The 23,523-nt window shown below is 31.1% G+C and overlaps 3 protein-coding genes across 6 annotated transcripts in view; all 3 read left to right on the forward strand.

The window, feature by feature from the left end:
* Positions 1-2,548: 2,548 nt before the first annotated feature.
* On the forward strand, positions 2,549-4,063 carry LOC124844276 (uncharacterized). Of its 3 annotated transcripts, none has more exons than XM_047321177.2 (4): positions 2,549-2,738; positions 2,915-3,042; positions 3,168-3,240; positions 3,705-4,063. In XM_047321177.2, the coding sequence occupies exons 1-4, from the start codon at positions 2,631-2,633 to the stop codon at positions 3,960-3,962; spliced, it is 567 nt and encodes a 188-aa protein (XP_047177133.2). In that variant the 5' UTR covers positions 2,549-2,630; the 3' UTR covers positions 3,963-4,063. The 3 variants fall into 3 exon arrangements, with proteins under 3 accessions (XP_047177133.2, XP_087947962.1, XP_047177134.2); XM_088091836.1 differs by having other exon boundaries at positions 3,708-4,063; XM_047321178.2 differs by having other exon boundaries at positions 2,570-2,738; positions 2,919-3,042.
* Positions 4,064-5,246: 1,183 nt separating this feature from the next.
* LOC124844271 (phosphatidylinositol 4-phosphate 5-kinase 5-like) lies at positions 5,247-9,670 on the forward strand. The gene is made up of 8 exons (XM_047321169.2): positions 5,247-6,957; positions 7,074-7,241; positions 7,511-7,676; positions 7,767-7,883; positions 8,110-8,303; positions 8,588-8,718; positions 8,827-8,899; positions 9,106-9,670. Exons 1-8 carry the CDS (start codon positions 5,753-5,755, stop codon positions 9,383-9,385), a joined length of 2,334 nt encoding a protein of 777 aa, XP_047177125.1. The 5' UTR covers positions 5,247-5,752; the 3' UTR covers positions 9,386-9,670.
* Positions 9,671-22,108: 12,438 nt separating this feature from the next.
* The window catches only part of LOC124844272 (ferredoxin-dependent glutamate synthase, chloroplastic-like), a 33,395-nt gene continuing 31,980 nt past the window's right edge, over positions 22,109-23,523 (forward strand). For both annotated transcript variants that reach the window (XM_088114912.1, XM_047321172.2), the window contains exon 1: positions 22,109-22,522. In XM_088114912.1, the coding sequence (XP_087971038.1) occupies positions 22,262-22,522 (261 nt within the window). In that variant the 5' untranslated portion in view covers positions 22,109-22,261. The remainder of the gene's footprint in view (positions 22,523-23,523) is intronic.

The following is a 23,523-nucleotide window of genomic DNA, read 5'->3' on the forward strand; positions in this document are numbered from 1 at the left end:
GCAGAGAGAAGAAGCCCAATAATACGCGGCCCACAACATTGTTAAGACCGTGAAGCTGAAATATCTCCGCATACGTGTCCAAAACACTTTCTGCAGAAGGGAAGAGAGAGAACAGAGCCTTCCAGAGGCTTCTTCCAAAGGGCGAAAGAGAACAGTGCTGGTGCGATGATCCGGCAACGTTTGGAGCTTCAAACGGTGGCGGAGTAGAAGAGAAAAAGAAGAGACCCAAGAAACAAGTAAGTAAAATGAAAGCTTTTGTTATTTTGTTTATTTCTCACTGTAGCTATTGTTATATTCTCTTGTCTGTAAAACACAAAACAGAACTCTATTTATAGAGTTCTGATCAACTGAAACCAGTAACAATAATGAAGGTAATAAAGACAAAACAGAATCCGTTAGTGAAAACTACAAATTCTCAATATAAACTATAAAGAATTATATTCTAGAGATATGGTCTGGATAAAGTACAATCTTACCAAGTGCTTCTTCATTAGACAAATGGCATAAGACGGACATGCAATTATTGGAAAGTCATTTCAATTTCATTTTTATCAAAATTCGATCCAAGAACAATAAATCGAGGAGAACAAAGTAGCAATCGACTTGGAAGCTTAGTAGATGGTAACTACTCAGGCCATGTGAACCTCAAAATAGTCGAGAAGAGTTCTAGGATAATTATTTGTGGTAAGGTGAATATTTGAATTCAATGTAACGGTTTGTGAAGGATTAAAAAGTATATATATATGTTTATTTTGTATTTTACAAAGATAACAAATTATGGAACAAATCATACATTCTGGAACAAGTCTCACCGAATAAGCCAGCCCAACTTAAAATGGTGAACCAGGTTTCATAGTTGAATCCATGAATCCAAGTCAAATTGATATGGGTTTAAGATCAAGACAAGTTCTCCTAAACTGAAAGTCTAATTGAGTCAATTCAGACAAAAATTTGGCATACTCAAATCAAATTGACACAATTCAAATATTAAGATAAATTAATTAAGGCCAAAAGGTGAAATAAGTCAAATGCAATAAAAATTATGAGGAATCAAACTCATTTTAAAGGTCAAGTATATTACCATAACTTCAAAAAATGCCTAGTAACTTATTACAGAGAGTTGAGAGTATTAAATACAATTTTTATAATTCACATATTAAAAAATAATTCTATGGTTAAAAAGTAATAAATTATTTGCAGATAAAAGATAAAATTAGTTTTCTAGTACTTTCATAATATATCTAAAGAAGTATATTGTTTGGTAAACTATCGTACTACCTGTAAATAGGAAGAAATCATATATCATATTTAGAAAGTTAGGAACGTATGATTTTGTTTTTCTTTCTAATTTTAAACGCTAGCTCGATAGTGAGCTATAACTTGAGGATTAAATGAACAGGTAAAAGTCAAATAAAAATACTGAAACAAAGTGCAAAACGAAAATGGATTAGTTTCGGTAGTTATTTTGTTTCCATCTGCAAGTATAATTTTGTGACATTTTAAAAGTAAAACAAAAAGCAACAACAAAAGTAGGAACTTACCTTCAATGTAGTGTGCCTTTGGCTTCTGCAATTCAATTTTGTATAGTGACAAACCTTCGACTCTCTTATAATTGTTTCGAAGAGGGTGGAATAGGGAGATAGTGAATGATATTTTTAGTGTTGGCAATTAATGGACTGCAAAATTAGGTTTCTTTCTTTAATTTTTATTTTGTTTTAAAATTATATAACCAATAACAGTTATTTAAAATTTATTTATATATTAATGTTAATTTTCTTTTATTAAACGCGTCAAAGATCTAATCAATCATATTTAAAGTTAATAAAAATCTAAACACAGCTATTAAAATATTTTAGGTGATTAGTGGGCTTTGAAATTCATAGTTATACAACATGCATTATATAAAAAGAAAAAGAAATAGTGATATATATAATCTTACTTCATGTAAAAAACATTAAAAAATCATTTGACTAAATAACTGAGATAAAGACAGAATAAATATAAAAAGGTTAAAAATTAGCATTTAAAGGCATTATTTGAATATATCTTTGTTTTTCATTTGGAAATAAGAGGAATGATGAATTTGCTTTCAAAGAAAGCTGTAACTATTTTTTTAATGTAATGGCAATTGTTAATAGATTTAAGTCTAACAAATGTAGAGAAAAAAAGAACGCCAAACTTCATCAGAATGTTTTTAATGTTTGTTTCTTTTACTTTACATCTTAAAGTATTAGTGACCATGAATCTTTTGACATCTAATCCAACTTACAATCGATTTTAGAAACATTTAACTTTATGTTTGAGACCCATAAAAAATGGCTGACTCCACAAGACACTGTATTTTGTCTGTTCAAATTTTATTGAGTCTTCTAGCAGTCTTTTATGAGTGGTTTAAGATGAATATTGGTGATAGGAACAAGTCAAGAATTTTATACTGAACGAATAGTATTCATTTCTTTTCTTGAGAAATAAATTTACATATTCTCTCTCTCTCTCTCTCTCTCGTCCTATTTCATATATATATATTAGGTTTGCTTATAACCTAAGAGATGCAATGTTCTCTTCCCACCATGCAAGTTTTATTGCAGCTTTTTTTCTGCATAAAAGGTCATGAAATGTAGTTTCTTTTTATGTGTATATATATACCTCTGCAACACCAACCTCATTGTCTTAACTCACATCCTTCAAACCAAAGCCAGAGAAAAAGATGGGCCTGTCTCTGCATAAACTTGCACCAGGTTCCACATTCAACTTCTTGTCTTATTCTTCATTATTCTTGGAAAAACATTTTAACATGTCATATTTATCTCACCTTTTGTTCTGCTTTTTCTTATTTTGTCTCATGTTTTGTGGCTCTATATGCATATTCATGTTCTTACATCAATTATAATCTCTCTTTTTCTGAAAATTTGAGACAGGGGCTGATCAAAAAAAGCTGAAAGAACTTGAACCGATTATAGAAGAAGGGTATGCAAAATTGGTCCAAGAGAAAGACCCCGTGGAATTCCCAGTTTTTTACCGAGCAGTATGCGAGATTGTCGAGTACTTAACCATTTTCGTATCAAAAGCTTGCCAAATTATTGTTTAATTAATTATGAAGTGACACGATTCTGTTATGCTATGTGTAACACTTTTCTCTGTCACAAATTTGCGTCATGTTTTGTCAGGAAACTCAATGAAAAACTCGGAAATACGCAGATTAAACTTCCAGCGACCAAGGATTTAGAGACAGAATTCAACGTAAGTGCATACGTGAGGATTTAGCCAAGTTACTTCTACAAGAAAATATGCTAGTACAATCTTTCCTGCAACACTGTTACTATTATGAAATTTTTAATTCAATAAACAAATTCAATATATATATATATATATATATATATATATATATATATATATATATATATATATATATATATGTTATAATTGTATTGGTTTTTAATTAATATTTTATTGTTTAGTTTATGTGCATTAGTTTGATATGATAATACTATATAATAATCAGCAGCTAAATGAGATATTTACAACAAGAATTTATTTTTCAAATTCTTTAAAATTTATTTATACTTTAGCATTGGATTATTTTTTTATATCTGTGTTGGAAAGGGGTATGTTAAAAAAGTAGATTAAAAAATTGCAATTCAAAGTGTTTCTCTTTTGATAGAATTAACAGTGTTGATTGTTGTTTGCTTTAATGGGAAATGTAGAAGCGTGAAAAGAGTAAAGATGGGAAAAACAAGGCACTGACAAAAACAGAATTCCAGGAGATAATGAAAAATTTGGTGAAGACATCAGGATTCACTGGAATAGGAGCAAAGGAAGCAATCTTGTGCATTTTTGGTGTTCCATTGGCTGCTCTGTTGATAAAGCAGAAAGTGATGCCTGAAGCAGTTCGTGATGAATTTTTCATTCCAGGAGTAACTTCTGCGACAGTTTTCACCCTTGCTGCTCTCAACAAGATTTGATTTATATTATACACCCACCAACATTGTGTTATTATTGCGTTACTCTCTACTTTTGCAACTTCATTACTTCAATGTATCTATGCAGCATTTCATAGGTTCCATGATTTCATACCCACTTCTCTCTGCATTCAGTCTCAGATACTGGAATTAATGAGTCCTAATTGTTGGAATGTCGGAATGGTTAAATAGCTATTCTCATGTTCCAATGTTCATCACTGAATTAATCTAATGTAAACAGAAAAGGCTAAACCAAAAGTTTGAAAGAAAAAAAAAATCAGAAAAATAAAGGTGAAGGTCTTTTCTTTGTAGTTTTAAATTTTTCAAAATATAAAACTACTTTTCAGTTTTCAGTTTGTAAATTTATTTCTTTTTTATTAGCTTTTGAGAACTTCTCAATCTAATAATATTCTTCTGAAATGCTTTATAAAAGAAATGTAAAACTCTTTACCTAATGTGTTAATTTAGAGTGAAGGCATGACAGAGAAGAAAAGAAATATTTTACGTTTTCACAAGCTTAGATCAAAATAGATTATGAAAGATCGAATAGAGATAAAAGAAACTAAAATATAATATGTTTAATATTTAAAGTTCAAGTCTTACATGAATTTAGACAGAACTAGTAACAAATTTGATGCAGTTTCTGAACTATAGCATAACAAACTAAGATTCAGTTAATGATTTTGGATTTTTTTGTGAATTAAATTGGATTAAGTGGGGATTGGATTGAAACAAAGAAAAATAATGTTGACTTAATTGCATTGAGCTATTGACCCTTTTATTTCACATGGACTATTTATATATTCAGCATAATATTATAGCGTCTTCAATATCCATTAAAACTATGCATGGTTGAAGAGTAACTCAAGCTGGATATGTGAGAGTATATGCTGTTATCAGCCGTAACATCTTTTTCATTTTACATTTGTCACATAAAGGGCTGTTGTAGATTATCAACATTTAAAAAACATACAATTGTTGTAGTGAAAACATTGGTTAAAGCAGAGGACGAAGAAAATCTTCTGCACTAATGGTTCTGATAGGTCAAAATATAGCAGCTATGTACACTTGAAGTCGTAACTTAATCAGAAAACACTGAAATTCTATGGCTACTTTCTATATACTTTATAATGCAAAGAAAAAAAAGATGAACCATATTTCCAATCTTTGTCCTTTAATGAAATCGAAACATTAATTACCAATGGTTGGACAGTGATTGCGCACATTAAACAAACACAAATTGGAAAATTTGTTAAATATAGGCTAAAAATAGCATGCAAACAACTTGATTTTAGCACCAATCTCATTTGTGTCATGGCTCTTAGAGATTGTAGGAGACGTGACCCACAGGAACATGAATTTTTCAATGTTCCATTCAAAAATATCAAAACATACCTTCATGAATCAATCACACGGCACGTGCACCAAATTAAGGACAGGTCCTCTAACTTACTTTGCAAGTGACAGCTGTCAGGAGTTTGACACAGTTTGAGGGGCATCGTGCATCTCCTGTAACATCAACATGTCTCCGAACTCTATGGAAATCAAGATGCCAAGAAACAAAAAAGCCTGCGACAACATCCGAGACGGTTTTGGTTCATCAGAAACAAAAAACATCAGAATGGCCGCTTCATCGATAGCCTCCTTTGCATGTTACACAAATTATTGCATGTTTTCCAAGGATGCATGAAAAAAAAAATCATTCTCTGAATGTATTTGAATACGTGGGGTGTCCGTGAATATTATTGATAAGTACCAAATGTGAGGATATAAGGAAGATAGGAGAGAGCAAAATGATTGGAAAAGATAGCGGTGTGATGAAGGCATGGGAGGCAACGATGAGAAAGACGCATGCAGTTGCGAAGAAGCGTGCTAACAGTATATTTGGGACGATATCATTGGCACAGGTTACGGAAGAAGAAGATAACCAGGATGATTATGACGAGGAAGATGAGAATGAGAACGAGGTATATGAGGTATACCTTGAAGAGAAGGTTCTACCTAATGGGGATTACTACACGGGGGAATGGGCAAATAACTTCCCACATGGGCTGGGGAAATACCTGTGGACGGATGGGTGCATGTACGTTGGAGATTGGTACAAAGGGAAGACAAAGGGAAAGGGTAGGTTCAGTTGGCCTTCAGGGGCAACATATGAAGGGGAGTTCAAGGGTGGTTACATGTGTGGGACAGGGACTTACACAGGGTGTAGTGGGGATACTTATAAGGGGCACTGGGAACTGAACTTGAAACATGGTCATGGTTTTAAGAGTTATGCGAATGGGGATTGGTTTGATGGAGAGTGGAAGAAGGGTTTGCAAGATGGGGAGGGGAGGTATGAGTGGAAAGATGAGAGCCATTATATGGGGGAATGGAGGAATGGGAGTATTTGTGGTAAAGGGTCATTTGTTTGGGCTAATGGGAATAAGTTTGAAGGGTTTTGGGAAGATGGCGTGCCAAAGGGGAATGGGATTTTCAGGTGGGCAGATGGAAGTTCTTATGAGGGGAATTTCAGCAAGGATGGGAAGGATCCGAATGGGACATACCATCCAAGTGAATCAGAAGAGGGGGAGGGCCATAGTAATTGGGATCCTCAAGAGTTGTATAGTGAGTTGAGTGGCTATTTGGTTTGCCCTGGAGATAAGGTTCAGGTTATGCCATCACAGAAGAGGCTTGCGGTTTGGAGGTCCGCAAAGACTGGGGAGAGTGCTAAAAATAGGAGAATGTCAGTGGATGGAAGGGTCAGTATTGGCTTGGACAGAACAGCTGATAGGTTGCAAACGTTGGATGGTGGGGAGAGTGATGGCAGTGCTAAAACTCCAACCATGGGGAGTGATCTCGAGGAAGACTTGACTGCTTTACGTGTAGAAGATGCTGCTGAAAATTTGGCTCAACTCCAACCTCTCAAAGCACCCAAGAAGTCAAAGAGGCAGGGAGAGACCATTTGCAAAGGACACAAAAATTATGAGCTCATGCTCAATTTGCAGCTCGGACTCAGGTTTGTGTTCTTGTTCTTAAATTTTTCATAATTTCAGGCTCTCTCATTGCTTTCCTTTTCCTCCTGCCTGTGACTTTGCAAATATTTCATATTTTATAATTTCTTCAACTTCATAGGCATTCTATTGCAAGGCCAGCTCCCACAGCATCACTTGATCTGAAGCCTGCAGCTTTTGATCCTAAGGAGAAAGTGTGGACAAGATTTCCACCCGAAGGATCCAAATATACTCCACCACATCCATCTTGTGACTTTAAGTGGAAGGACTATTGCCCGGTAGTTTTTAGGTCAGCCATATTATTAATTAATCTGTTCTTCCTGTTAGTTATTCTGCGCATATAATCAAGTCATCCAATTAACACATTTATGACATTTCCTTTTGTCATTACGCTAATAAGTGGTTCCCTCCTTCCATAAACCAGTTTAATTTTGATATATTACATGTAATCAAAGTGATAAAAAAATGGTAGAATTCCACCAAAACTAAGCTATATTCAAGTAGTTAGATGTAGTTACTGAATGAGATTAACGCTCATAGATTGCACTCTGTCCTCAGAACTCTTAGGAAGCTATTCATGGTGGATCCAGCTGATTACATGTTATCCTTATGCGGAAATGATGCCCTTCGCGAACTTTCCTCTCCTGGAAAAAGTGGCAGCTTCTTTTACTTGACCAATGACGACAAATACATGATTAAGACAATGAAGAAAGCTGAAGTGAAAGTGAGTTCCACTCTGGTCTTTCCGTATTTGAAATTTCTCAGGAACCATGATACATTTCTTAAAATTTGGCCCTGCTTGATTTGTGTTCAGGTTCTATTGAGACTTCTTCCATCCTATTACAATCACTTTCGAGACTACAAAAATACTCTTTTGACAAAGTATTATGGACTGCATTGTGTGAAGTTAAATGGACCTATTCAGAAGAAGGTACGTTCATATTGTTAGTGTCAACACACGAAGTCCCCTCTAACAGAAATTTGTATGAAACGGCGATGACTCGTTTGCTTCCTTTCCAGATTAAACTTTGAATATATCTTATGTTGTACAAACTTCAAACTTTTGGCATTGAGTTAACTAGTGTTTATTCTTGTATGAAAATAGGTATTTCTGTGAAGTTTCTATAATAAGCTTCTTAATATGTTTGGCTTTCCAGGTTCGGTTTATCATAATGGGCAACCTCTTCTGTTCTGAGTTTATCACCCATAGACGCTACGATCTGAAGGGTTCTTCACTTGGACGCACCTCAGATAAGCCTGAGACAGAAATTAGTGAAACCACTATACTTAAGGATCTTGATCTTAATTTCATATTTCAACTGGAGAAGTCACATTTTGAAGAATTTTGCAGGTGATAAGGGCTGGCTGTAATACCTTAATTTATAATTTTGTATGTAAAAGTTAAATTGGACTACAATTGTGGGTTTTGAAAATCAGTTATTTCAATTGTGATCAAATACACGGATATGTTTAACAAATGATGAAATTAAAATTCACTCACTTGATTTTCCAATGATTGATTATAATTTTTTGTAGCAAATAACTAAGTTAAACAATTGGGAATCAACATTAGTTCCGCAGTTTTAATTCATTGTCTTATGTCAAATTAAACTAAGCATATATTTTGTTCTGCAGACAAGTTGATTTGGACTGTGAGATTCTGGAACAGGAGGGAGTTATGGACTATAGTCTTCTGGTGGGCATTTATTTCAAAGATATTTCGCCAGACGGGGAAATTATTCCTATACAATCTCGAACTCCTGCTGGTAATTTTCTTATCCTAAATGAACTATGTCTAACCTTATATTTAAATAAATGTGTGAGTATATGAGCTTTGACAATCCAATGAAGACCATTTCTCTCTCCAACTTCAGGTGATTTAGAAAATGAAGGAACTCCCGATACCACAAGTGAAGCCAAAGATGAACCTCCTTCTGATCCTTCTAGGTGAATGTTTGTTTAAAGTTGTTTTATCATACATAAGTATACTGTTATATGGATTTAGCCTTATACTACGTTAAGAATGTATAGTATATAACATTTTAACATTTTCTGTCATTGTCTAATGTTGCTTTCTATGTTATGTAAGAATTTATCACTCCTTCACGATTAAAGCTTATTATGGTTGTCTGTGTCTATCTGGGTATCTGTAGTGTGAAGTTGGGTGTGAACATGCCAGCAAAGGTTGAAAGGACGGTGAGAAGAAGTGGTTGTGAATTACAGCTTATAGGAGAACCAATTGGAGAGTTCTATAATGTTTCGTTGACTTTTGGAATCATAGACATACTTCAAGACTACGACATTAGCAAGAAGCTTGAGCATGCCTACAAATCCATTCAATATGACCCGACTTCAATATCAGCCGTTGATCCTATACAATATTCAAGGCGTTTTCGTGATTTCATACTTAGAGTATTCACTGAAAACTCTTGAAAGGTATACATGGTTCTTTCATTTCCTTATGAGTGCAGCATGGTTGCAAATATCCACTGCAGAAATAGCAACGTTGGGAAGGGAAATTTTGTTTATACAATCGAGATTAAGATGATTTTGGACATTATTCTTTATTGTACCTTCTTAATTTCCTACATTCTTTGTATAGTTCGGACGTACAGCATAAATAGCGTAAGTGAATACATGATGGAGAACACTCTAACAAGAGCGACTATGTATGTGTATTTTGTAGCTAGAATATATTACTGTATCGTTTATTAGTAATTCTTTTCTAAGAGATGACATGGAATTCCTATCTGATTGGAATGTATATACTAAATGGATCAATGTATATGTTTACTATTTTTGTTTCTCTCACTTCTGTTTGATGCGGGTTTTTCTGTCAGAACAGGGTTGTCACGTGTACTTGTAAACTCAACTTCTAGATTCTCATGAGAGTGAGTCACCATGAATATAATATCATACCATCAACATTTCAAAACCACAGTTTATGGAAATAATAAACAATAAATTTGTAATTCTAAAGTTTTATAGTAAATTACTATGATATAATTAATAAGAAACTGCATTTAAATATATATGTTCATGCAATTACAAGAAGTAAGTTCTTGAGGAAATAATAACTATTAAATAAATAAAATTGAAAAAATGTTTTCAAATTTTTGTCTTCGATTATCTAATGATATTATTATTCCTAAAATTATTATGATCACTTCCAAATTGTTTTCTCATATATACATAAAGAATGTTAACATGAAAAAATATATTATCAATATCAAATATGTCCATCTAAAAGTAGAATTTGAACTAGTTCTGTTTTTAAACATTTTAAAATTTATACATTTAAACATGAAATAGAAACAGAAAAATTAAAATAAATTTAAAACAAAACTCATCCAACATAAAAGAAAAAATCAATGAAAAAGAGGGTGGATAAAAAAATAAACTAAAACAGAAAATAATATAATTGAAAGAATATAAAAGAGAACAAAGTGGTGGGCAAATATGGAAGGCAAAACATTCTCACATGTGATGTTTATCATGAAGAAATTATATATATATATATATATATATATATATATATATATATATATATATATATATATATATGACAATATTGAGGCATTCAATTTATGAGTTTTTTACAAAGTGTTTAACTTTAATAATTTTTTCTCGCACTTCCATGCTTTCTTCTTATATCCCATAGTTTTGGTGAAATGAATTAGTTACCCCTTAATAAAAAATTTGCACGGTCATGTTGACTTTCAAATTTACATTTATATAATCTAAAGTGTAAATTTACAATATGAATCATAGAATCTGAAATATAATTTACATCTCAGATTTTTTTTTCAAATTTCTATGAATTATACAACACAATTTAGAATATAATTTACATTTTCAAATGTCTTTCAAATTTATGTTATAGATAGTATAATTCAGAATGTAATTATATTATGGATTTTCTTCTAAATTTGTACTATGGATTCAAATATTTGAAATATAAATTTACATTAAAAAATTATTTTAGAAGAGTGTTTAGGAAAGTTTATTTTGGAAGAAAATATGTATGTTTCGAAAAATTTGTTCTGAGAATTTATTCCGAAAATTGTGTTCAGGAAATCTGTTCAAAGAAATGTGTTCCCAATTATATTTCTTGTTCCATCCACTAATCAAATTCTTGTTTACGGTTCTAAAACATTAATTTATTTATTTGTAGGATCTTAATGTTAATCATAATTGATAGAATCATCTATTGTTAGTATTTATTAAACATGTATATTATTATCATATTAAAATATTATTCTCTTGTCTTTAACATATTTCTTTTTGGTTTAATTGCTTCCTTTGTCCCCAGTTTGGTTGAATTGTGTCAAATTCATCCTCATTTTTAAAAAAGTTTCATTGTCATCCTCACGTGGTGTAAAAGTTTCATTGTCGTCCTCACGTGGTGTAAAAGTGTCAATTGAATCCAAAGATAGAAAAAATTTGTGTCAAAGTAGTCATTTTTCCTATATATCTGTGTCTTCCTTTCATACAATCAAGTACAGATATTCATTTTACCTTATCCAATTTAAGGCTTTTCATAACTCCAGATAAGTGACATATGAAAGGAAGACACAGAAATATAGGAAAAATGACTACTTTGACACAAATTTTTTCTATGTTTGGATTCAATTGACACTTTTATACCACGTGATGACGACAATGAAACTTTTTTAAAAATGAGGATGAATTTGACACAATTCAACCAAACTGGGGACAAAGGAAGCAATTAAACCTTTCTTTTTCTATACTAAGGTATTGAATAATATAATCTATTGTTTTTATTTTTTAGAAGTTTTGTATGTAATCGTTTTTATTTTTATAAATGTATCCAAATTATCATTGAGATTAATTGCACGGAAAGAAGGTGCTTCTTCTAATAACACAATCATATTTAGTTTACAACTTATACTACTTAAGTAAGTTATAGATTTTTTTTTTAAAATGAAAGTCTATTAATATTACGTGAGTGTTGAAAAATATTAATTGATCTAAATATAAGATGGTCTCAATGTTAAGTAATTTTTAACTGATTTTTATTTATTTATTTGTAAATTATTGTCTTTTTTATTAATTGTGTTATGAAAATTTGTTGAAACCTTGGACACATGGTTATGACAATAATCTCCCTTAACTTGTCATGAGTTATATCACATATATCCTTGAAGAAAAAAAGTCCTCAATGAAAAGATCTAAGTAATAACAATAGAATTTGAATGACATTGACCAAAATTCAATATGTGTATAATTTAATTGAGGGAATAAATTTCCCAAAAACATTGAGATAGCATGAAAATACATAGAGATAGTTGATAATCTTGATGGAAGGATATATACCTTTCAAATGTAGTTTGTGGATGAGGTTATGCAGAAGAAAAAGTGTGGAACAGGAAGGAATGTATTGTTATGTTCAGATATAAGTAAAGGACAAATGGGTCGACTTTAGGATGCTGGAAAAGCCACTATATATATATATATATATATATATATATATATATATATATATATATATATATATATATATATATATATATATATATATATATATATATATATATATATATATATAACAATTTTGTGTTATCATTTCAGAAGGGAAGCCATGTCCACACATCACATAAATTGCCAAAAAAAGTGTACAAGATGACATTAATTTAAGTGTTTGGCACGTATAGTTTTTTTCTTTAAAAAATATGTAATTGAGTTTATTTGATTGTAGACGACTTGTTTATGTTTTTTTTTCGACAGAATATATTTATTAATAAAAAAACAAATGAGGTTTGTGGACTCTTTTAACTAATCATTTTGACTATTTTAAATTTTAATATGGTATATATGGTTTAAAATATACCACTAAAACATATTATATATCCAAAATTTCTATTTATAATAATAATAATTTAAACAAAATATGCTCAATTCTATAATTATATAGTCTCTTTCATTACTTTTATAAAATTGATTAGAAGATATTAGTATTAAATTGAAATAACACAAAAATAAGATTCGTAAAAATCTTTGAAAAAAAATTGCAACTAAATCATATATAATGTTTTAAGGAACTATATATCAATAATTGGATTAGTACGAAGAAATTTGCTTTTCTTATATATTATAGTTTGATTTAATATATTGTTTTGGTACCGAAACGTGTATATTTTATTTCTAAAATTAGATATTTATGAATTTATTAATTATAGTTTATATGATAGACATAACAAAAATTGTTACAATAAGTTATGATAGCATTTTAGAGTTTGAAGTTCGGTATAATTCATTTTCACTAAACTTTGAGAAAAAAATTGACTTTAATATATTATAAGTCTAAATCCTCATTTGGTCATTTTTTTTAAAAAAAATCTCAATTAGATCCTCAAATTTTGATTCGTAGGATACTTTTTATAAAAAAAGACAATATGTAATAAATAGGTCATTTCTATTGTTTTGAGTGAAATGATGTTTGTACTTGATGATCTGTAATAATTGATGAGTTACGTGTCATTTGGTTTTAAAATTTATTGTACATGTTTAATCTACCCTTTTAAGAGATTGTTGTGTTTTCCCTAACATTTAAACGTCCTGGCTTTGAAAGAAAATAATGTCTTTCCCATTTTTGATTGTTCAGTTAGGTATGTCTCACTATAATTCTTGTTCATCTTTAAGGACATAAAATCCTAACGTGTCTTCTCATGGTGGTGGGGGAGGAGGTTGGGTGTAAAATTCATTTGCTATTATGGTAACAATGCTTGAGAACTGGTAGAACTCCTAAGAAAAAGAGGAAACATTTTTTGGGTTGCACTTAGTTCAAGGTAAGAGAAGCAAAATTCATTTTCTTTTTTTGTTATTAAAAACCAAAAGTGTATGTTCACAACATTTAAAGTGAATTTTTGTTGTTTTGTTGAACAAAGTGGGTGTAAATAGTTGGTTTAGATAAATTTATTTTTATGTTGGGAAAATGGTTAATAAGGATGATGTTTGTTGTTTGTAGTTAATATAATTGTAAAATCAATGTTGTTAGTGTGTTGTAAAAAGTTAAAGTAGTTAATGTAATGTTTTTCAATGAGCAATTTCAATATTTGTTAAAACATCATGTTTGGAATTTGTTAAAGCTAAAAAGAAATTGACATATCAAGAAGCAATACATATTGGTTCATCAACTTAAACTTTATTGTCTACTATAAAAACAGGGAACTTCAACAGTTTCACTTAATAATTACATCAAAATGAAGCTACTAATACACATTAAGGGAGGCACAAAGTAACACATCATAATACATCCCCTCCTAATACACAAAGGAAATACATGCACAAAGTAAATCCATCCAACTAAGTCTCCACAAAATAAATGTGCTAACAAAGCCACAAAATAAACATTGCATATCTAAGGTCATGGCTTCAAAAGACATCTTATCCTAGCCTTCAGTTTGTTATTGATGTTTGGTCTACCTCTTGATGAGTATTAAAGTGGAATGACAACAACATGAAATAATTGCCCAATAGAGTCTGTTGCTTTTATTGGTGTCACTGGCTGTGTATTAAATTGTGTTTGAAAACCTAATTAAATATTTTGAAAAAAAGACAAAAATAATAGATGATTTATACCTTTATTATAATTATTTATTCATATATCTTATTAATATAAGTCCGATAACAAGTTGCTCAAATTGTCTTTCTAAGAAAAGTTGAGTCTCTTAAATATAATTTTGAGTAACATCTGAGAATTTTCTTTTGTCATATTTATCATCTTTCCTTTTGTTTTTGTTTTGTTGATATAGGGTGAAAATATGTTGACATCCTATACTCTCATTTGAAAAAAATATTATTTTATCCTAAAGTTTTATTCATATTTATTTTTATTAGTTAAGTATAATATTTTATTTTCAAGGGTTGTAATAAAGTAAAAGAAACGAGAGTGTCAAAATATAATTTTCCTTGTTACTTGTAGATAAGAACTAAAATATTCTCCAACATCATGATCTTTGAGTATTCACTTCTTGACGTGTCTCTTATCCAACTTTTTTTTATTCTTGTTCTCATCTAGTTCACATTAATACAAATTTTTGGGTGTATTTATAATAACAAAACTCCACTACCTTACATGATGTAACCATGATTTGAATTAGTAAAATAAATTCTATCCGAGAATGACTATATGCATAAAAGTTTGAAAGAAAATACTCAAATTAAGGTTATAAAATTACCAGGTTTTAGTGGTAGTTTTTTACTTAAGAGGAATGTTAAGACATTAGGGATCGCCGTCTCTAAATTCAGCTAAACCTATCTTTTTGTTGCAGTTTATTGTTATGACAAATAACATATATTTAGAGGAATGATGCTGATTTTGTTGTTTAAAACATTTCAATATAACTTCTCATGCCTAAAATCATATCTGTAACTTAGATTTCGTTGATTATGGTACTCTTATTTAAATTTTCATAATTTGGTATATGAATTTTTGTTTGATTTTCTATATTTTGTTTATATATTTTTGTGTGCTATGAGTGATTTAAAAGCATATGATTGTTTACTTGTATATCAAATCTTATAGTGATGATTTCTTTGATAATTTTATACCAAAAAAAAAAAAAACAAAAGTAGGTATATGAATGATAAAGTGTTTTCTTATAGTAGCGCTAGTTTTGCGTAAAACGGAAGGCACAAGCTATTTTGATCTTACATGCAAAAATAGACATACAGATATATAAAGTAGAAACAAATAAAAAGCCAACTATAATTTCTTTATAAATAAACACTTAATATGTACATACATGTGATTGATTTTCAATTTGATATTTATATATTAAAAAATATTAAAGTAATTCTTACATGTGTAAATCACTCTGTTTCTGGATATGATGTCGTCATTTCCACATTTTTAGTTAAGTTTGTATATGCGCATATAGTATAAGAATGTGCTACAAAGAAGAAATGTAGCATATTCTCTTCTATTTAAGCAAGTTGTGGTTCTTTTGATGAAACAAAGCGTTTCTCTTCTTGTTGGTTTATATTCATCATATTCATAATAACTGCTTTCGTGTTTAGTTCGAAAACATTTCTTTTCATAAAAGTGTAAGACACTTGGATCAACATAGAAATGTGATGCTTTCCAAGTGTCTAAAATCACTTACCTAAAATAAGTACTTTTCAAGAAAAAAAGAAAGAGACTTGCGTTTTTTCCCTTTGCATCAGGTTCGGTCAAAAGTGATTTCAAAAGAAGCAGTGATAATAATGAACTTTATCTATAAGTTTTCATTAAAGTAGTAGTATTGTTTACATCCTTTTCTATTTGACTAAATTCTTATTTTTGTCTATAGATCATTGTACTTTTTTATTTACAAAATTATTTTAGTCCTCAACTTTGCCTTTACAAAACAAAATTTATTTTAGTTTCTTTTAGTGCAAAATAATAACAAAAAATAAAATGCAAATTAATAAAAATTAACGACTTTTAGAGAAGTATGATAAAATAAAACGGACTTTCAAAGTCTTTTTTTATCGTGATAAATATTTCCATTCTCTTTTTACTGTTAAAAAATAAATCATTTCCAAGTAGATTAAAAGTATAAATTAACCAGAAACCTTCTATATTCTATGCATAAACATTTTGCCGCACAAAAATCAATTTTAGAATTTATCCATTCTTTTATAGTTTGAAACTAAGTCATCACAGTAGGTAACTTGTATGAAGAAACAAAAATGATTGATACTGTACTAATCATACCACTCCAAATAAATGAAAGGTGCATTCTTTTTTATTTTTAAATGATATATATATGAGATAAATATTTTAAGACCATATGTCATTTCCAAAATAGATGTATGAGTTTCATACATTATGTGATTTTTTCTTTCCTATTTAAGTTATCCCGGAGTTGTAGTTGTAAAAGAGTTAGTAAAACATCAATTCTTAATATATAAAAAAGTGTGCATTAATTAATAACCCATATATATTTGAGATAGTACGTGCCACGACTTCTTAACCTAATCAATAGTGGTTTATAGATATAACTTTATAATGGATATAGAAAAGGAAAAATCTATAAATAAACTATTATAGTGTATTATTTATTTCATTTAAAAAATTAAATATTCAAGAATTTTAAATTTAACTTTCATTAAAGTTTTTGACTTAGAAGTTATAAAATATATTCCTAAAGAGATAAGAGTTAATACATCAAGATATTTTGGATAAATTATTTATCAAAATAAATATTCAATTTTTCAAAGTTGACTTTATTTATTTATTTTTCAATTTTTTAACAAGATGAAACATTCCCTCTATAGAAATTAAAAAAAGACATCAAATAGTCTAACAGGAACATTGTGGTATTTTAGTTTTGATATATCGTTTATGGTGAAGGAGAGTTAATTATAATATATATTTGAATGAGATTTTGATTTAAATATGTGAAATGTAAAATAGTTGAAGGATGCACATGCTTGCATAGAGGTTAATTATGATATAAAATTTTAAATTATTAAATTTAAACAAGTTCACATTTTACTATTTTTCTTTATTTTCTATAATTTTTTAGTTTTCTTTCTATTTATATTCTTATTCCCAATCCAAACAATGCATAGAAGATTTTAGTCCTTATAGAAATTTTGATTCTAATATATATATATATATATATATATATATATATATATATATATATATATAATTCTTTTAAAATTTTGAAATTATTTTTTCAGATCTAAAACATTTTAGATAATTAACTTGGTGGAAAAATAAATTATTGAATTTATATAACATTTTACTTGGTATCGTGAAACTAAATAAGGGATTTGGAACCGAATAATATGTATTCAAATATACCTTTGTGGAATCGAATAAGAGGACTCTAATAGAACATAGCTCATGTGGAATCCAATACTCTACCTCGTAACCGAACATACATTCTTGGAGAATTAGATATAACTCGTAGCTTTTTGTGGTGAAAGCTTGGAGTCATATAAAACCTTCATGGACATTTGGTCATTTCTTTCACATTAACGTAAATCCAAGCTAAGATGCGATAACTCGAAATCTCTACAATCCCTAAAATATGTTTCGATATTCGTTTTTATATTAGCCAAAGTGAACGCAATAAATCTCATAAATAACTTATCATGAATTACTACGAACAAGACATTCCATACAAACAAACAAAGGTAGAACACATAAGTATTTTAAGTACTATAACTAAGAATTAAAATATTTTTTTCAAACTCAAAAATTTAAAATTTAAAAATTAAAGAAAAAAATTAAGATTATTTTAATATTAAAAATATATTTACATTTAAAAAATCATATTTGTATTATCATATATCATAACGTAGGAAGTAAAATAATTCAATTTTGGTCAATAAACTAATTAATTTCACACAATTTTTTTAATATGTATCTAAACACATGATTTGAAAATACTGCACTTAAAACTAAAGTAGTTTTTAGGGTTAAATATGTTTTTAGTCCCTAAACTATTGGTCGTTTCTGGTTTTCGTCCCTCTTTCAAAATAAGGTACAATTTGGTCCTCATTCTTTTCGAAACTTTGGTTTTAGTCCTTGAAAACTAACATCGTTAAAAATGTGCTGACGTGGCTAACAGTAGACTGACACACCATTTTTTTTTCAAGTATTTCTCACCTTTTCTCCCCTTCTCTCTCTCCCTTCCATCTTCCACCCAACTTCATCCCTGGTTACATCTTTCTCATGCAAATTGGGGCGAAATGAAATTCTTATTAAATTAAATTCACGCGTAGGAGTCATGAAATCCGTGTAGTAGTCATCGTCGTGGATGTAGAGAGAGAAATCATAGAGAGAAACAGAGCTTTTTTTTTCTTCTCGTTGTTGCTCTTGTTGGAGAGAGAGAGAGTGAATCTTGGAGAGATAAGCGCCTGCTCCTTCGGCATTTCCGTCAGATCCCGCCCATTTCGCCCTACTCTCAGATCCCAGTGACGCGTCAGCAGCAGCTTGAGCAGTGGGAGAATTAGGACCACCTGTTTCTTTTTCAAACCCACCTCTGTCACAGTGTCGCCTTGTCTGTAAGTTAAATGCCAATTAGATCAACCAAATGCGATTCCATCACAGGATCATATATGAAGATTCATGAGCAGTGCACATAATGAATAATAAAAAAAGGCAATGAACAAGAAGGTTGGTTTACTTATATTTGCACCTAATGTTTTTCACCCATAAACCAATTAATAGTCTTCCAACAGTCGAAAATGGACAAAAATCATGACTTGTGACATATGAGGCAACTAACTATTTTAGCTTTCACTGTGGCCCTAAGCTGAGTGCCTGCAGATGCCATTGCCTCCCCTCGGCAAAAGTAAGATTTCCAAGAAAAACATTGTCATAGAGAAGGGCAATAAACACTCATTGAAATAGTCATATCAAGATCAAGCCGAATTGAAGACATAAAACAGTACCGTAATTTAATAATTTCTCTTTGTGCTAACCAAATGAAATTGGCATATTTTAGATCATAGTAGTTGTGCTTCAGTGGCTGGATTTCAAATAAAATCTTGTGAACTAATTTCTTCCTCTTTAAATTTAGGTTTTTTCGGTACAAAAGAAAAAGATGTTGGGAATGATATCAGATATTTCTCTGTGAACCAAAACGAATAAGCATGGAATATAACTGCAAATTGACTAACTAGTTAAATTCAAGAAATTTTTCACATTGAAAAGAAAACAATTAGAGGGAAGCAACATATACGTAAAAGTGGTTTTCATTTTATGAAACACCTGTGCTAGGTAAAAGCCAAATATAACTGAGGTTGTTCTACAGTTTTGATATAGCTTACCTCATCAGCTTCAAGTCTTAACTGTAACAAATGACTTTGTAATATTGCATGAGAAAGATGTAACCAGGGATGCTGTGAAAGATGAAGTTGGGTGTAAGATGGAAGGAGAGAGAGAAGAGGAGAAAAGGTGAGAAACACTTGAAAAAAAAATCGTGTGTCAGTCTACCGTTAGCCACGTCAGCACATTTTTAACAGTGTTAGTTTTCGAGGACTAAAACCAAAGTTTCGAAAAGAATGAGGACCAAATTGTACCTTATTTTGAAAGAGGGACGAAAACCAGAAACAACCAATAGTTTAGGGACTAAAAACATATTTAACCCTAGTCTTTATATATATATATATATATATATATATATATATATATATATATATATATTTCATTGCAATATATGTAAAAGAAAATTCGAGATACACATTGTACCATAGGATACCTGAATTCACCAATTGTCGACCAGTAACCCGGGCGACCGATAAAACCAAAAATAAGAATACACAATGCCGAGCAGTCTTACGATCGTAATGTTGCGATCGTACGTATGTCGAACACATCACAAGGCCAATGTCGAACCCGTAACTTACCTTCTGAACATCAATCGTTAAAACGATCGTATTATAGCGTTCACATTCTTAAGTCGATACACTAGACGATCGACAATTAATCAGCGATGTCGCGACATATAGCGCTCGCATGTTTGTGTCGATACACTAGACGATCGACAATTAACCAGCAATGTCGCGACAATCCAGTTAGTTACAAGAGAAAACACTTCCGGTCAACTTTAGTCAAATTAAACATATTAAATCTTAATAAACGATTAGAAATATCAATTTAATGCCACAAACCACGGGAATAACTAACCCAATATTAAGCACGATCTAACGGTTACAATTTCCAAGTGGTCAACTTCTATAACTGACCGGATTTTCAGGTAAACGGTTTATTTTACTGTTTTAAATATGAAAAGCAGAGAGGAAAAAAAGTACGTTTTCCCTAAGCGAGATTTATGATTTTCTACTACTATTATTGAACTGAGAGAGTTCTACAATTCCCATTTTTCTGACTTGAGCGTCGGAGTGCCTTCATAGGTACCCTCCCATTTTCCCTGAAGTTGGTTGATAAAGCAAAGGAAACGAAGATAAAGATATCATAGGAGGAGTAGAGGCGACTCAAGAGATTCATATCTCGGTCCCAACATTTATACTGAAACACACATCTTACTCTTATAGGTTAACAACTCCCTTCTTTTTTCACTTTCACATAACAATTAATATAAATATTTTCATATTTGTTTACATAATTTAATTATACATACACCATTTGTTATATATTTTTTGTTAAAATATAAAGAATTGCTTACACCTCCTCTCACGTGGTCAACATATGATTTTTCTATTACAATTATTCCCTTCCAGCACATCAATAAACATATTGTAATCTAACTGGTGACCGGGAAATACAGGTCATTTTCGCACTGTTACTTTTGTTAACGAACGGAAAGTTGCCAGTTTCAATATAGGCATCTTGTGACGTTATCCTCTTTTTTCTAAATAAAAAATTAAACAAAAAAAGTATCCTATCATTGAAATATAACAATAGAAACGTGTGATCGACAGAGATTCTCTGATCCTAAGGTCTTCGCTTAACAAAATAATCTGGTGCATTCGATACCATATTGTGTCCATATATACCTATAAGTCTTACTGCAATAATGCATTATTTTATTTTATGTCCTTGCAAAGTATTTTTTTATTGTTATAAGCTGATTCTGATTTCTAACATTTCTTTATCTTTCCAGTACTCTTATTAACCTTTCCAGTTAAACAAGTGGTAAACTGATTTGGTATCATTTAAAAGTTGAATAAACTTACCTTATTTTTATTGTGATGTACACAGTTTTACGTATTTTAACAAAGAGAAACCAAACTCATAATGTTTTTTTTTCTGACAAGATCCACAATATAAAGAAAATATTAAAATATATTTAAAACATGATTTCTTCATTGAATGTAATAAACTATTAATGAATATAAAGCCAAACTATACTGTGGGACAACTATGTAATTGCATTGTTTCTTGAGTTTTCTTTTGTGGAAATAAAATAAACCTCATGATTGAGAATTTGAATTTAATGACAAGACAAAAAGTGAAGGGAGAGCACGAATCATGTTCCTCCAATAAGACGGGAATCTAGGAAGATGGGTGTTCCACGCGCGCACCGCAGGAAGTAATGGTGGAACGCAGCACAGAGTGCAGAAACCCAGGCAGGGAGAGTGGCGCAGAGAGAGAGAGAGAGAGAGAGAGAGAGTGCGCACTCATATGAGATCAGGTCCAGAGAGGAAGAGGAGAGTGAGGTTTGGAGTTGGTGGCGTGTGTGTGATTCAGACACTTCCCCTGTGACTCAGCGTCTTCCTGACCTCTCCCTCTTCTCCCTTTTATCTTAATTCTCACTCACCCACTCTATTCCATTTCTATTCTCCACACACTCACTCTCTCACTCTCATCACTCTTTCACCATGGCGCTGCACTCCGTCTCTTCCGTTCCACACGTGCTGCGCCTCTCTGAGCCATTTCCTTCCCTCCACAACGCTCACCTCCTCCTTGACCCCGTCCCTTTCCGCCGCAAACCCAAGCGTCGAACTCGCAAATTGAGAGCGTTTCCCGCACCGTCGCCACTCTCTCATTCTTCCGTCAAAGCTGTTCTCCATATCGACCGCACCGCGGCTGACAATAGCCTCCAGGCATCGCCTGCTTCTTCTTCTTCTTCCCAACCGCAGGTCTGCTTTTGTTTTCCTGATATGTAGCATTTTTTTTTATTACTTTTCTGTTTTGTAATCTTTCCTGGGATGAGAAGTTGTGGATCGGAAGATTGAACTGTGGAGGAAAACACTGTCAGATTTGTTCTACAGTCAATCGTGTCAACTCAACACTGTAGAAAATCTCGAGAGAATGAAAATAGAAGTTGAATGAAGAAGAACTCTAAGGAAACTATATACAAGCTCATTTTGTTCACATGATTATTCACGATCATCTTGAAATGAAGTTACTCAGTACTTTACGCTATAGGTGGGGAAATTTCTATAGCAAAATGCCATGGCTATTTAGTTGGCTGGGGAATGTTTTGTGTAAAGAATTTCCTTGACTTAATTGCTGTTCATTTAGACGAGGAATAGTGTTTTGTAGGAGCTCTTGATTTCTTTTTAACAAGAGATAGATTCAGAGAACTTTGAGGTGAAAAGACCATTCCAAAAGTGATTTATCTTTGTCTGGAAAGAGAATCTGTATAACCTGGAAACTCGAGGCCAGAAGCCTAGTCCAGGCATCAATAACGAAGGCCACAGCAAGCAATATAGGTTTCCTTCACCGTATTCGTCGCTGTCCTTGAAATTAAGACTTTGGAGACTTTTTGAATTGTGAAAAATCTAGCTGCTAGTTCAGAAGAATAGAACCCCAATGTCTTTATTCAATGCCAACTTATGTAAGAACATTCCCCAACTTGCCTAGCCATATAAATAGTGTGCCCCCCATGAATCCGACACTCTAAGGCTTGTAGGATTTGTACTATACGTATAGGTGAAGTGTCCTATTTGAGACATTTTTTTTTGCCTCCGACATCAACACAATGTTAATAACGACAAATATAATGATTTTCTAAAAACCCCCCATAAACTTGTAAATTTATTGTATAAGTTTTTATTATGATTATAGAAATAAGGAACACATTATATGAACACTACTTTTCATATATGTGTTTACATTATTATATTCGATTAATCTT

Source organism: Vigna umbellata, chromosome 5 (genome assembly GCF_029865625.1).
Source record: "Vigna umbellata cultivar VRB3 chromosome 5, Vumbellata_1.0, whole genome shotgun sequence".
Lineage (NCBI taxonomy): Eukaryota > Viridiplantae > Streptophyta > Magnoliopsida > Fabales > Fabaceae > Vigna > Vigna umbellata.